Below are 15,805 nucleotides of genomic sequence, written 5' to 3' on the forward strand. Positions count from 1 at the left end.
CTCAGGGGTTCCTACCTCCACCTGCTGTACTGGAGCAGCTGTGTGGGGCGCACCAGACGGTGTCCCAGGAGCCTTTTCACTAACATGCCCAACCGCGGTGAGTGTCTCTGGGATGGGGGAGGGTGTTGGAGACAGCTGTGATGGGAAATCTGTGTCAACATCGGACTCGAGCTCCGGGGGGCTCCTGAGGCTCGGACATGCTCGCTGCTCAGCACTCGGGCTCTGGGTCCGGCTGTGGCTGGGGGACACCAGAATGTCCCGCCCCATCACTAGCCGATCCTGAAAGGCGAGTTGGCCAGGGGCTGGCACGACAGACACGTAGAATGAGTCAGTCGGGAAGTACGAGTTCCAAACTTCCAGTAATTGGCAGGTTTGATAACAATCTTTATTATTGTCACAAGTAGGCTTACATTAACACTGCAATGAAGTTACTGTGAAAAGCCCCTAGTCGCCACAGTCCGGTGCCTGTTCAGGTACACGGAGGGAGAATTCAGAATGCCAATTCACCTAACAGCACGTCTTTCGGGATTTGTGGGGGGAAACCGGAGCACCCGGAGGAAACCCACGCACACACGGGGAGGACAGACGCCGCACAGACAGTGACCCAAGCCGGGACCCTGCGCTGTGAAGCAACAGTGCTAACCACTGTGCTACCGTGCCGCCCTAAAAAATAGATGGTGGGTGGAAAGAGCGCAGGAAACTCAGCAACTCACCGACAACCACGATGTCAGCGACTTCTTCAACGCTCAAAACCATCTACGGTCCGAGTACCCAGAGACCTACCCCACAGAGAGCGAGAAACAGAGATGCTCATCAAAGACATAGAGAGGTAGCCAATGCCCGCTTGAGAGAGCACTTCGCCGACCTCCTCAACCAAGACACGGGCTTCAACGCAAGTGCCCTCGACACCATCCCACAATATGCTAGCCACCACCATCTCAGTGCAACCACAGCTCATCGTGAGGTCAAAGAAGCCACCTGACAGTTGAACAACAAGGCCTCTGCCGCCGATGGAATCCCTGCAGAAGTACAAAAATGCGGCAGAGAGGCACTCTTGACAATAATCCACCACTTCATCACCCTTGGTCCACAGGTCACTGAAAGGGGCAACACAGGTGGAGAAGGTAGTCAAGAAGGCATACGGCATGCTTGCCTTCATTGGTCGGGGCATTAGAGTATAAGAATTGGCAAGTCATGTTGCAGCTGTACAGAACCTTAGTTAGGCCACACTTGGAGTATAGTGTTCAATTCTGGTCGCCACACTACCAGAAGGATGTGGAGGCTTTAGAGAGGGTGCAGAAGAGATTTACCAGAATGTTGCCTGGTATGGAGGGCAAGGTTTAGAGGAGATGTACGAGGCAAGTTTTTTTACACAGAGGGTAGTGGGTGCCTGGAACTCGCTACCGGAGGAGGTGGTGGAAGCAGGGACGATAGTGACATTTAAGGGGCATCTTGACAAATACATGAATAGGATGGGAATAGACGGATACAGACCCAGGAAGTGTAGAAGATTGTAGTTTAGTCAGGCAGCATGGTCGGCGCAGGCCTGGCGGGCCGAAGGGCCTGTTCCTGTGCTGTACTTTTCTTTGTTCTTTGTCTGAAGGAAGAGAGCATGCTGGGTGATCTCAGAGATGCTTTTATAGTGACCATCTTCAAGAAAGGAGACAGATCCGACTGTGGAAATTACAGAGGGATTTCCCTACTCTCCGCCATGGGACAGATCATTGTGAGAATACACCTCACCCGCCTCCTCGCAGTGCCTGAAGAGCTCCTCCCTGAGTCTCAGTGCGGCTTCCGCCCAACAAGAGGCTCAATGGACATTCATTAGCACGGGACAAATCCAGGAAAAGTTCAGGGAGCAGCATCAACCGCTGTACATGGCCTTCTTCTATCTTGCAAATGCCATCGACTCTGTCAACCGTGAGGGATTGTGGAACATCCTCTTCAAATTCGGCTGCCCGTAGAAATTCGTCACTATTCTCTGCCTGATCCACGATGGCATGCAAGCCGTGATCCTCACCAACGGAACCACCACAGACCCACTATATGTGCAAGCTGGGGTCAAACAGGGCTGCGTCATCTCACGAACGCTCTTCTCCATCTTCCTCACAGCAACACTCCATCCCGTCACTCCCGATAGAGTGGAGCTAACCTACCGGACAAGTGGGAAACTGTTCAACCTCCAGCACCTCCTGGCCAGAACCAAGACCACCCCGACCTCTGTTATCGCGGTTGCCTGTGTGTGCGCACATTCAGAGGCCCAGCTACAAACCATCGTCGCCACACTCACCGAGAGATATAGGGAATGGAACTCTGACTAAACATCTGGAAAACAAAGGTTCTCTACCAGCTCGCTCCGGCCACACAAAACTGACCCCCGACCATCAAGATCCACTGTGAGCCTCTGGACAATGTGGATCATTTCCCAGACCTCGGGAACCTCCTCTCTGTGCAAGCAGTCATTAACGATGAAATCCAGTATCAACCCCAATCTGCCAGTGCAGTCTTCAGACGCCTGAGGAGCAGAGTATTCGACGACTGAGACCTCAAACCCAGCACCAAGCTCACGGTCTCCAGAGCAGCCGTGGTCCCCGCCCTCCTGTATGCATCAGAAACATGGACAACGTACATCAGACATCTCAAACCCCTGGAGTGATATCATCAAAGCAACCTCCGCAAAATCTTGCAAATCCACTGGCAGGATAGACATACCAACGCGAGTGTCCTATCGCAGGCCAATATCCCCACAATCGAGCCACTGTCAAGCTTGACCAGCTGTGATGGACAGGTCACATTGCCCACATGCCCGACAAGTGCTCTACTCGGAGCTCCGCAATGACAACCGATCACTAGGAGGGCAGAGGAAACGCTAAAAGGACACTCTGAAAGGCAGCATGGTGGCGCAGTGGTTAGCACTGCTGTCGCACAGCGCCTAAATTGCCCCTTAATTGGACAACGTATTAGGTAATTTAAATTTACAAATATAAAGGAAAAAAACAAGGACACTCTGAAAGCCGCCCTAAATAAATGCAACATCCCCGCTGACACGTGGGAATCGCTGCACAAATTGGAGAAAAAACAATCACGACGATGTCAATCACCTCAAGCGTCACAGGTTGGAGCACGGGGAGGCCAAGTGTAAACTGCGGAAGGACAGCGCAGAATCCAGAGAATCCCACCCACCCACCTCATCAAGCACCACCTGCCAAACCAGTGGCAGCGTCTGCGGATCCAGGATCTGACTATTCAGTCACCTCAGGACTCACCACCCGAGTGGAAGCAAGTTACCCTCGACCCTGAGAAACTGCCCAAGAAGAAGAAGATTAATCGAGGATTGGAAGATTTCCAAATTTAAGGGATGTGGAAAATACCCCACCATTTATAACGGGGGAAATCCGAACAAAGAAAACGCCTTGTAGGGCCGGATGGCGTCCTTCGTGTCATGATATGCAGACATGCAGATAATGATATGTAGACAGGCACAGACAGGCAGCTAATGAACACAGAGAACAGGACACGACCAATGAGCAGGCAGGACACTCAAGGGTGGTATCTCACTATAAAAGGCACGAGGCACTCACACTCCGCCTCTTTCCACTGATGAACATCTACAGAGCGAGTCAGGGCGTATGTACAGTATCACACCTCCAGCACGTGGCTAAGAGCTAGTCTGGTTCAGTCAGACAGAGAGTAACCACACTTAAGTTAGCAGAGAGTCGAACTCATAGAGAACTGTGCCAGGACAAGGCAAAGTTTCAGACCATCCTGGACAAGTTTGACAGTCACTATGAAATGGACACCAATGAAATCTTCGAGCGCTACATATTCAAACAGCATCTACAAGGTAAAGATGAATCTTTCAACTCCTTCTTAACTAACCTCCGCCTGCTAGCGCTGTCCTGCAACTTTGGTGATATTGCTGACTCCATGATCAGAGACCAAATCGTTTTTGGAGTTCACTCTGATCCTCTGAGAGAGCAGCTACTGAAAATCAAGCAGATGACCCTGCCAGTCGCGATTGAAACATGCACAGTGCATGAGCACGCCAAAAATCGTTATGCCCAGTACAAATCGGCTGAAAATGAGAAACTTGCCTCCCACGAGGCAGAGAATGTGCAGGCCATCTCCCGGATGCAGCGCCTTAGCATTGATGAAAGCAGCCATTTCACGCGCTTTTCCAGGGGACCCACGCATGCGCGATGCGAACGAGATAACAAAGCGGCTGACACCCGCACTGCGCATGTGCGGCGACGATGCCGACGTCATGTCGTGCTTGAACTGTGGCAACGCCCACTTAAAAAAACACTGCCCTGCAATGTTTAAACTGCGGGAAGCCTGGACACTATGCAGCCTTGTGCAGGTCTGCACCACCAGTCAGGAGCCAGCGCTCCCAATTCCGACGGCGGCACGTTCAGAGTGTGCAACAACGATTACAGGATTCTGATCCTGGCAGCACAACGGATCCAGAGGAAGGATGCCTGGACTCCGCCTACTGTGTGGGGATCGTTACCAAATGTGAATATGCCACATCCAACTCATCACAAATTCAATCCATCCTCGCTGTGGATTCGGAGGATGAATGGCGTGCGGTGATGCAGGTCAACCACTGCTCCATCCAGTTTAAGCTGGACACAGGTGCTTCTGCCAACCTCCTCTCACAGGCAGATTTCAAACGCATCAAAATGCCCCCCAAGGTCCTTCCAGCAGTCTGCAGGCTCCTGGACTACAACGGAAATGCCATCACGGCACTGGGATCCTGCCATCTACTCGTCTCCAACCGGAGCACCCATGCACGGTTACGTTTTGAAATTGTCAAGCCAGACAGGGCATCCCTATTTGGCGCGCATGCCTGCAAGCCGCTGAACCACACAACGACATCCTCCAATGTGGATCTTCAGGCCGGCATTGACAACATCCTCGCTCAGTATCCGGATGTGTTCGACGGGATGGGCAAGCTGCCATATCGAGACAAGATTCTGCTATGACCTGATGCCAAGCCAGTGGTCCACGCACCGCGCCGGGTCCCGGCTTCGCTGAGGGAGCGCCTGAAGGCACTGCTCAAGGATCTTCATCATTTCCAAGGTAACCGAACCGACTGACTGGGTCAGCTCGATGGTATGTGTTAAAAAGCCTTCGGGAGACTTGCGCATCTGCATTGATCCCAAGGATCTCAATAAGAATATAATGCGAGAACACTACCCCATCCCGAAGTGGGAGGAACTCACCAGTGAGATGGCACACGCACGTTTCTTCACCAAGTTAGATGCGTCACATGGATTTTGGCAAATCCAGCTGGATGCGTCCAGCAGAAGGCTCTGCACCTTCAACACACCGTTTGGCAGATACTGCTATAATCGCATGCCGTTTGGCATTGTCTCGGCATCGGAGATCTTCCATTGCATCATGGAGCAGATGATGGAGGGCACTGAAGGGGTTCGTGTGTACATGGACGACATCAACATATGGTCCACGACTCCTGAAGAGCATGTTTCCCATCTCCAGCAAGTATTCCGCCGTGTCCATGCCAATGGCCTGAAGCTGAACAGATCCAAATGTTGCTTTGGCATGTCGACACTCAAGTCCCTAGGTGACCAGATCTCTCAGCAGGGCGTGCGCCCAGACAAGGTCAAGGCCATCGAAGCCATGAAGGTCCCTGAAGACATGAAGGCGGTGTTGCGCTTCCTGGGCATGGTCAATTTTCTGGGCAAGTTCATCCCAAACATGGCCTCACACACCACGGCCCTACGAAACCTGGTGAAAAAGTCCACTGCCTTTGAGTGGAAGGCAGCTCATCAGGCAGCGTGGTTGGAGCTGAAAGCCAAGCTCACCACTGCACCAGTCTTGGCATTTTGCGACCCAGACAGGGAGACAAACATCTCGACAGTTGCGAGCCAGGATAGCATCGGTGCGGTGCTGCTTCAACGTGATGACACTTCATCCTGGGCACCGGTAGCCTACGCATCGAGGGCAATGTCGCCCACCGAAACAAGGTATGCGCAAACAGAGATGGGATGCCTGAGTCTTCTCACTGGCATTCTCAAGTTTCACGACTATATCTACGGCCTGCCGATATTCACTGTCGGGATGGATCATAGGCCTCTGGTCCACATTATCCACAAGGACCTGAACGACATGACGCCTCGGTTGCAGCGCATCCTCTTCAAACTCAGAAGGTATGACTTTGACTTTGTGTACACGCCTGGCAAGGAGCTCATCATCGCTGATGCATTGTCCCGCTCCATCACCTTGCCTAGTGAACCGCTGGAAATCATCCGGCAGATTGAATCACAGGTGCAGCTGTGTGCTAGCACCCTCCCGGCGTCTGATGAGAAGGTGGTTCGTATCCGCGAGGAGACAGCCAAAGAACCCCTCTTGCAGTGTGTCATGCTCCACCTCACCAATGGCTGACAGAAAGGGCAGTGCCCTCAATTTTACAATGTAAAGGACGACCTGACGGTGATTGATGGTATCCTCCTCAAGCTGGACCGGATTGTCATTCCACTCAGTCTCCAGAGCTTGGTACTCCGACAAATCCATGAGGGACACCTGGACGTTGAGAAGTGCAGACGCAGAGCCAGGCAGGCTGTCTACTGGCCCGGTATTAGCCAGGACATCTCGAACATGGTTTGAGGGATCTAGGTGTCCATGTACATAGATCCCTGAAAGTTGCCACCCAGGTTGATAGGGTTGTGAAGAAGGCCAATGGAGTGTTGGCCTTTATTGGTAGAGGGATTGAGTTCCGGAGTCAGGAGGCCATGTTGCAGCTGTACAAAACTCTGGTACGGCCGCATTTGGAGTATTGCGTACAGTTCTGGTCACCGCATTATAGGAAGGACGTGGAGGCTTTGGAGCGGGTGCAGAGGAGATTTACCAGGATGTTGCCTGGTATGGAGGGAAAATCTTATGAGGAAAGGCTGATGGACTTGAGGTTGTTTTCGTTGGAGAGAAGGTTAAGAGGAGACTTAATAGAGGCATACAAAATGATCAGGGGGTTAGATAGGGTGGACAGTGAGAGCCTTCTCCCGCGGATGGAAATGGCTGGCACGAGGGGACATAGCTTTAAACTGAGGGGTAATAGATATAGGACAGAGGTCAGAGGTAGGTTCTTTATACAAAGAGTGGTGAGGCCGTGGAATGCCCTACCGGCAACAGTAGTGAACTCGCCAACATTGAGGGCATTTAAAAGTTTATTGGATAAGCATATGGATGATAATGGCATAGTGTAGGTTAGATGGCTTTTGTTTCGGTGCAACATCGTGGGCCGAAGGGCCTGTACTGCGCTGTATCGTTCTATGTTCTATGTAACTGTGCGACCTGTCAACGCTTCCAGCCAGCGCAGAGCAAGGAGACGCTCCAGCAGCATGAAATCGAGACCTCCCCATGGCCCAAGGTTGGCATCGACCTCTTTCATGCGAATGGTCGTGACTACGTGTTGATTATTGACTATTTCTCCAACTACCCTGAAGTCGTGAAGCTCTCAGACCTCACATCGCGGACCGTCATCAAGGCCTGTAAGGAGACATTCTCCAGGCATGGTATCCCACTCACTGTCATGAGTGACTTTTTTCATAGAATTTACAGTGCACAATGGCCCGTGCTTCAACAGCCACGAGTGGTCTATGTTTGCCAAGTCATACCATTTCAAACATGTCACTTCCAGCCCACACTATCCGCAGTCCAATGGGAAAGGTGAAAAAGGGGTGCACATTGTGAAACAGCTCATCTGCAAGGCTTCTGCTTCTGACATCTATCTCGCACTGCTTGCATACAGGGCGACCCCACTGTCCACTGGCATGTCGCCGGCTCAACTCCTGATGAACAGGGACCTGCGGACGACACTTCCAGCCAGACACTTGCCCAACCTGGATCGCCTCCCGGTGCTGCAGAAGGTGCAGCAGCTCCAAAACCAGCAAAAGCAGGGCTATGATGCTCATGCCACCGATTTGCCCGTGTTATCCCCAGCAGACACTGTCAGGATCAAGATACCGTGGCTGGTGACTGGTCTGCTCCAGCTGTCGTTGTTCGACAGGCTGTGCCCTGCTCATATGTTGTACGTATGGCTGATGGTTCTGTTGTGCGACGAAACAGACGGGCACTGCGCAAAGTTGCCTGCCCGCAACCACTTTCTTTCTTCTCCCTTTCCGTCCGTTGTTTTGCCACCTCCTGATACCTCGAACTACGAGGCCACCAGTCAGGCTTCCATCCCACCTGTCAAGGCACCACCACCTCTCCGGTGGTCGACAAGGATCAGACGCAAGCCCCAGAGACTGGACTTATGAACATTTGTTTTGTTTGCTATGTTCTGTTTTCTCACATTCGACAGCTGTCTTCACATGTAAATACGTTCACATATGCTGCCGCTTGTAAATATGTTAATATATGCCACCACATGTAAGTATGTTCCCATATGCCAACAAAACATGAAAAAAAAGGGGAGATGTCATGATATGCTGACACGCAGATAATGATATACAGACAGGCAGCTAATGAACACAGAGAACAGGACATGACCAATGAGCAGGCAGGACACTCAGCGGGGGTACTTCACTATAAAAGGCACGAGGCACTCACACTCCGCCTCTGTCCACTGATAAACATCTACAGAGTGAGTCAGGGTGTATGTACAGTATCACACCTCCAGCACGTGGCTAAGAGCTAGTCTGGTTCAGTCAGACAGAGAGTAACCACACTTAGGTTAGCAGAGAGTCGAACTCATAGAGAACTGTGCTAACTGTGCTACTGGTTCAATAAATCAGATTCAACTAACTTCAAGGTCTGGAGTATCTTTTGGTTAAAGCTGCATCCAGTTGCAGCCTGTGTTATCCCAGAGTACATAACACAACACTTCGGCTCCTATTTTTCTCTCCCATCTTCTGAAGGGCAATGACTGAGTGATGGGTAATAAATGCTGGCCTAACCAGCCATGCCAAAATACCCAGAAAATAATAAAAAGCATTCTATTAGCTTTCCGAATTACTTGCTGTAGCTGTGTACTCACCTTTTTGTGATTCATGCGCTATGACACCCAAATCCCTCTGCGACGCAAAGCTCTGCAATCTCTCACCGTTTATATAATACACGCCTTCATTATTCTTCCTGCCAAAATGGGCAATTTCACATTTTTCCACATTATTCTCCATTTGCTAGATTTTTGCCCACTCACTTAACCCATCTGTGGCTTTGTAGCCACCTGACATCCACGTTTGCATTTTCTCTGCTTAAGCTGTAAGACTGGCTGCTTCTATCTTTTGCTCTTTCTACCTCTCAGACCATGGAATAGAAAAGTGCAAATGCCACCTGTAATACAACAAAGAACAATACAGCACAGGAACAGGCCCTTCGGCCCTCCAAGCCTGTACCGGTCATGATACCAACCTTTGCCAAAACCCTCAGCACTTCCTAGTGCCGTATCCCTCTATACCCATCCTATCTATGTGTTTGTCGAGATGCTTTTTGAGCTCCGTTAATGTATCTGCTTCCACAACCTCCCCTGGCAACGCGTTCCAGGCACTCACCACCCTTTGTGTAAAAAACCTGCCTCGCATATCTCCTCTAAACTTTGCCCCACGGACCTCAAACCTATGCCCCCTGGTGACTGACCCCTCCAACCTGGGAAAGAGTGCCTGCCCATCCACTCTATCCATGCCCCTCATACTCTTGAAGACAATATTCCTGGATTTATAGGGCAGCCTATAAATTAATCCAAAATGTCTTCCTCTACCCTCTTTCCCTTAGAAACGGTAAACAAGTTAGCCTTGTATCCAAGTAGAAATGCTCATTGATTATCCTTGATCCCAACTACCTTCCACCTTATAAGTAAATGGATAGTTTACAGTACAGCTGTTTACAGCTTGATACCTGCATCACCTTTCTTGGGCTTTGGAAGACACAGGATCTTTTCATCAGTATTCACCAAAGAGAAGGAATTGGTAGATGTTGAGTCTGGAGAAGGGTGCGTAGATAGCCTGGGTCACATTGTGATCCAAAAAGACGAGGTGTTGGGTGTCTTAAAAAATATTAAGGTAGATAAGTCCCCAGGGCCTGATGGGATCTACCCCAGAATACTGAAGGAGGCTGGAGAGGAAATTGCTGAGGCCTTGACAGAAATCTTTGGATCCTCGCTGTCTTCAGGGGATGTCCCGGAGGACTGGAGAATAGCCAATGTTGTTCCTCTGTTTAAGAAGGGTAGCAAGGATAATCCCGGGAACTACAGGCCGGTGAGCCTTACTTCAGTGGTAGGGAAATTACTGGAGAGAATTCTTCGAGACAGGATCTACTCCCATTTGGAAGCAAATGGACGTATTAGTGAGAGGCAGCACGGTTTTGTGAAGGGGAGGTCGTGTCTCACTAACTTGATAGAGTTTTTCGAGGAGGTCACTAAGATGATTGATGCAGGTAGGGCAGTAGATGTTGTCTATATGGACTTCAGTAAGGCCTTTGACAAGGTCCCTCATGGTAGACTAGTACAAAAGGTGAAGTCACACGGGATCAGGGGTGAGCTGGCAAGGTGGATACAGAACTGGCTAGGCCATAGAAGGCAGAGGGTAGCAATGGAGGGATGCTTTTCTAATTGGAGGGCTGTGACCAGTGGTGTTCCACAGGGATCAGTGTTGGGACCTTTGCTGTTTGTAGTATATATAAATGATTTGGAGGAAAATGTAACTGGTCTGATTAGTAAGTTTGCAGACGACACAAAGGTTGGTGGAATTGCGGATAGCGATGAGGACTGTCGGAGGATACAGCAGGATTTAGATTGTCTGGAGACTTGGGCGGAGAGATGGCAGATGGAGTTTAATCCGGACAAATGTGAGGTAATGCATTTTGGAAGGGCTAATGCAGGTAGGGAATATACAGTGAATGGTAGAACCCTCAAGAGTATTGAAAGTCAAAGAGATCTAGGAGTACAGGTCCACAGGTCATTGAAAGGGGCAACACAGGTGGAGAAGGTAGTCAAGAAGGCATACGGCATGCTTGCCTTCATTGGCCGGGGCATTGAGTATAAGAATTGGCAAGTCATGTTGCAGCTGTATAGAACCTTAGTTAGGCCACACTTGGAGTATAGTGTTCAATTCTGGTCGCCACACTACCAGAAGGATGTGGAGGCTTTAGAGAGGGTGCAGAAGAGATTTACCAGAATGTTGCCTGGTATGGAGGGCATAAGCTATGAGGAGCGATTGAATAAACTCGGTTTGTTCTCACTGGAACGAAGGAGGTTGAGGGGAGACTTGATAGAGGTATACAAAATTATGAGGGGCATAGACAGAGTGGATAGTCAGAGGCTTTTCCCCAGGGTAGAGGGGTCAATTACTAGGGGGCATAGGTTTAAGGTGAGAGGGGCAAGGTTTAGAGTAGATGTACGAGGCAAGTTTTTTACGCAGAGGGTAGTGGGTGCCTGGAACTCGCTACCGGAGGAGGTAGTGGAAGCAGGGACGATAGGGACATTTAAGGGGCATCTTGACAAATATATGAATAGAATGGGAATAGAAGGATACGGACCCAGGAAGTGTAGAAGATTGTAGTTTAGTCGGGCAGTATGGTCGGCACGGGCTTGGAGGGCCGAAGGGCTTGTTCCTGTGCTGTACATTTCTTTGTTCTTTGTTTGTTCATTGTCGACAGCTGTCACTGTCTCCAAGCAAAATACCTTGCACTTCGCCCTCAATAAACAAGTCTTCCTCTGATCTCTAACAATTAAACTACTCAGACTGACTATCAGGCAACTTCCAGTGCAGTTCACATGACCCCTGTCACCTAACATTGAAACTACATCCCAAAATATAGGAATTTTATAAACCAAATAATACACCGTAAAACACAACGATCTTATAAATCTCACAATTGTAACAATTACCTATCCAAAATATTCAATAATAAGTCAAGATACTGTGGTGATATGCATCACTGTAAATACACAAGGGGTTAATGTAAATGCACTATGACTAAGTAAACACTAGAGGGAGCACCAGGGAAATCATTACATGCAGACATACAGCTGATCAACACATAGAATAGGACACGACCAATGGGCAGTCAAAACACCCAGAGGTGACACTACCACAAGGGGGCTTTACACAACCCATATATAAGGACAGGGCACGCATGCTCTTTCTCTTTCCACAGGCGACATTTAGAGAGTAAGGACAGGGTTGATTGAGACACATCACATCCAACACGTGGCTTAGAGCAGACTGGTTAGTTAGACTGAGTTATTATACCAAGATTAGTAGGAGAGTCGAACTCATAGAGAACTGTGCTAATGGTTCAATAAATCACATTGAACTTACTTCAAAGTCTGGAGTATCTTTTGGTCAAAGCTGCATCGAGTTGCAGCCTGTGTTATCCCAGAGTACATAACACAACAGATACATTAAGATGTTTGGGTCAGAGTGAGGTCCATTTCATCATTCTGACACAGCACTCATTAGTTACCACATCCTACAGTCACTAATTTCATGAATCATTCACTAAACCATAAACCCCCTATAAACAACTGGCACAGGTCCAAGTTTAAGAAGTTATACAAAGCATTTTCTAAACAGGACAAAGGGAATTAACAGAATACCTATCCTAACATAGAATCTCAGGATTGTTACATTGTAGGGCAGGCCATCGTCTCTGCAACAGCTCTCCATTGGTGGAAACTTTTAAATCAACATTTATCTAAAATACATTACATATTTTCCTTCAGCAGTTCCAGGTCTGTATCCACTCCAACAAGAAGTTCAATGCAGCTGCAGAATTTTAAGCGTGACAGTAGTGTGCATTCAGCACATCCCAAATCTGCGACCTGGAAATAATAAAGAAGCAATTTATTAACTAACTGCCCATAATTGACATTTTACAGAACTAGCTATTATTAGATCAATCATTTCACCTACATACTCCAAAAAGCAAAACTGGTTCTCCTATCAGTTATTTTGTTACGAGCGGTAACAAATGTAAGTTGTTATATCGGAGTTTGCCCCAGGTTCTGTATTTATATTGTTTCTCTCCATGGAAGAGACACAAGGTTTGCATCTTCTTGCTGCATGTTTACGTTTCCATCATGTCAAAAGAACAGACATTTTACAGTTTCTCAATGACTATCAGCAAAATCAGGCCAGACACAATCATAGGTTTTTTGGAACAATATGTGGATAGTGCGACTAGAGAAGTTGCTATATTGGACTTAGTACTAGGGAACGAGCCCGGCCAGGTCATCAAAGTTGCAGTGGGAGAACATGTGGCGAACAGTGACCACAATTCCTTAAGTTTTCAGATATTCATGGTAAAGGACGAGTGTTGTCCTCGGGTTAAGGTGCTAAATTGGGGGAAGGCTACGGAAGGCTAACTACAACCAGATTAGGCTGGATTTGGAGGCTGGTGTTTGGGAGAGGCTGTTTGAGGGTAAATCCACATTTGGCATGTGGGAGTCTTTTAAGGAGTAATTGGTGGGAGTGCAAGATAGGCATGTTCCGGTAAAAAGGAAGGACAGGAAAGGCAGGATTCGGGAACTATGGATGACCAGGGAAATTGAGAATCTTGTCAAAAAGAAAAAAGATGCATCCGCAAGGTACAGGCAACTAAAAACAGGTGAAGCACTTGAGGAATACAAGGAAAGTAGAAAAGAGCTCAAGCAGGGAGTTAGGAGGACAAAACGGGGTCACGAAACATCCTTGGCAGACAGGATTAAGGAGAATCATAAGGCATTTTATACGTATATTCGGAACATGAGGGTAGCTAGAGAAAGAGTTGGCCCACTCAAGGACAGAGGAGAGAAATTATGTGTAGAACCAGAGAAAGTAAGTGAAGTCCTTAATGAGTATTTTGCATCGGCATTCACAAAGGAGAGGGACACGTTGATTGGTGGTGTCTCAGAGGGATGTGTAAACACTTTAGAACAAATCGTTATTACGAGGGAGGAAGTGTTGCAGTGTTAAAAAGCATTAAGGTAGGGGCAGCACGGTGGTGCAGTGGTTAGCACTGCTGCCTCACGACGCTGAGGACCCAGATTCGATCCCGGCCCCGGGTCACTGTCCGTGTGGAGTTTGCACATTCTCCCCGTGTCTGCGTGGGTCTCACCCCCACAACCCAAAGATGGGCAGGGTAGGTCGATTGGCCACGCTAAATTGCCCCTTAATTGGAAAAAAAGAATTGGGTACTCTAAATTTATTTTTTAAAACAAAAAAAAAACATTAATGTAGACAAATCCCCAGGACCAGATGACATCTATCCCAGATTACTGAGGGAGATGAGAGATGAAATCACTGGGCCTCTGACAGAAATCTTTGTGTCCTCATTGGCCACAGGTGAGATCCCAGAGGATTGGAGGATAGCCAATGTTTTACCGTTATTTAAGAAGGGTTGCAAGGATAATCCGGGTAATTATAGGCCAGTGAGCTTGACGTCAGTGATAGTGAAATTGTTGGAAAAGATTCTCAGAGATAGGATCTATGCACATTTGGAAGTGAATGGTCTTATTAGCGACAAATGGTCTTATTAGTGACAGACAGCATGGTTTTGTACGAGGGAGGTCATGTCTCACTAATTTGATTGAATTTTTTGAGGAGGTGACAAAAATGATTGATGAGGGAAGGGCTGTGGATGTTGTCTACATGGACTTTAGTAAAGCATTTGATACGGTCCCTCATGGCTGGCTGGTGCAAAAGATTAAATCACATGGGGTCAAGGGTGAACTAGCTGGATGGATCCAGAACGGGCTTGGCCATAGAAAACAGAGGGTAGCAGTGGAAGGGTGTTTTTCCGAATGGAGGTCTGTAACTAGGGGTGTTCCGCAGGGATCAGTTTTGGGACCTCTGCTCTTTGTAATATATATAAATCACTTGGAGCAAAATGTAGCGGGTCTGATTAGCAAGTTTCTGGATGATATTAAGATTGCAGGAGTTGCGGATAGTGATGAAGATTGACTGTCAAAGAATACAGAGACTGTCAGATATAGATAGGCTGCAAAATTGGGCAGAGAAATGGCAGATGGAATTTAACCCGGACAAATGAGAGATGATGCATTTTGATAGATCCAATTCAAGTGGGAGCTATAAAATAAATGTCAGAACCATCAGGAGCAGAGAGACACAGAGATCTGGGTGTGCAGGTCCACAGATCCTTAAAAGTGGCAGCACAGGTGGAAATGGTGGTAAAGAAAGCATATGGCATGCTTGCCTTCATAGGATGGAATATCGAGTATAAAAGCTCGAACATTATGTTACAATTATACAAAACGTTGGTTAGGCCACATTTGGAATACTGTGTCCAATTCTGGTCACTACACTACCAGAAGGACGTGGAGGCTTTGGACAGAGTACAGAAACGTTTTACCAGGGTGATGGCTGGTATGGAGGGTATTAGCTATGAGGAGAGATTGAATACACTGGACCAAAAAGAAAGTGCTGGAAAATCTCAGCAGGTCTGGCAGCATCTGTAGGGAGAGAAAAGAGCTAACGTTTCGAGTCCAGATGACCCTTTGTCAAAGCTAACAGACAGAGAAAGTGGGAAATATTTATACTGTGGAGTGAGATTGAAAGATGAGCCATAGCCACAGAAACCCAGGAAAATGGGGTGCTAATAACCACAGAAAGCAAGGGGAAAGAGTGCTATTGGCAGTCCCCAGAGAGAACAAATGTGCGAAAGGCCAAACTGCAGAGAAACTCACGTCAGAGGGTAAACTGTGACAGATGTAGCTGTGAGGGGAGGGGAAGGGAGAAGCAAAGGGGAGAAAGGGTAACGAAAGGTGGATAAGATGGGAAGGGTGAATATCTAAAAAGAAAGCGAAGAGAGAAAGAAATGGTAAAAAACAGTTAAAATGAAATGG

The 15,805-nt window shown here is 48.2% G+C and overlaps 1 protein-coding gene across 2 annotated transcripts in view; it reads right to left on the reverse strand.

Moving 5' to 3' along the window:
- henmt1 (HEN methyltransferase 1) overlaps positions 1-15,805 on the reverse strand; it is a 143,927-nt gene that overhangs the window by 95,601 nt on the left and 32,521 nt on the right. For both annotated transcript variants that reach the window (XM_072510273.1, XM_072510274.1), the window contains one exon: positions 12,672-12,784. In XM_072510273.1, coding sequence (XP_072366374.1) covers positions 12,672-12,784 — 113 coding nt within the window. The remainder of the gene's footprint in view (positions 1-12,671; positions 12,785-15,805) is intronic.

The sequence above is a fragment of the Scyliorhinus torazame genome, chromosome 7, assembly GCF_047496885.1.
Source record: "Scyliorhinus torazame isolate Kashiwa2021f chromosome 7, sScyTor2.1, whole genome shotgun sequence".
In the NCBI taxonomy this organism is placed as follows: Eukaryota; Metazoa; Chordata; class Chondrichthyes; order Carcharhiniformes; family Scyliorhinidae; genus Scyliorhinus; species Scyliorhinus torazame.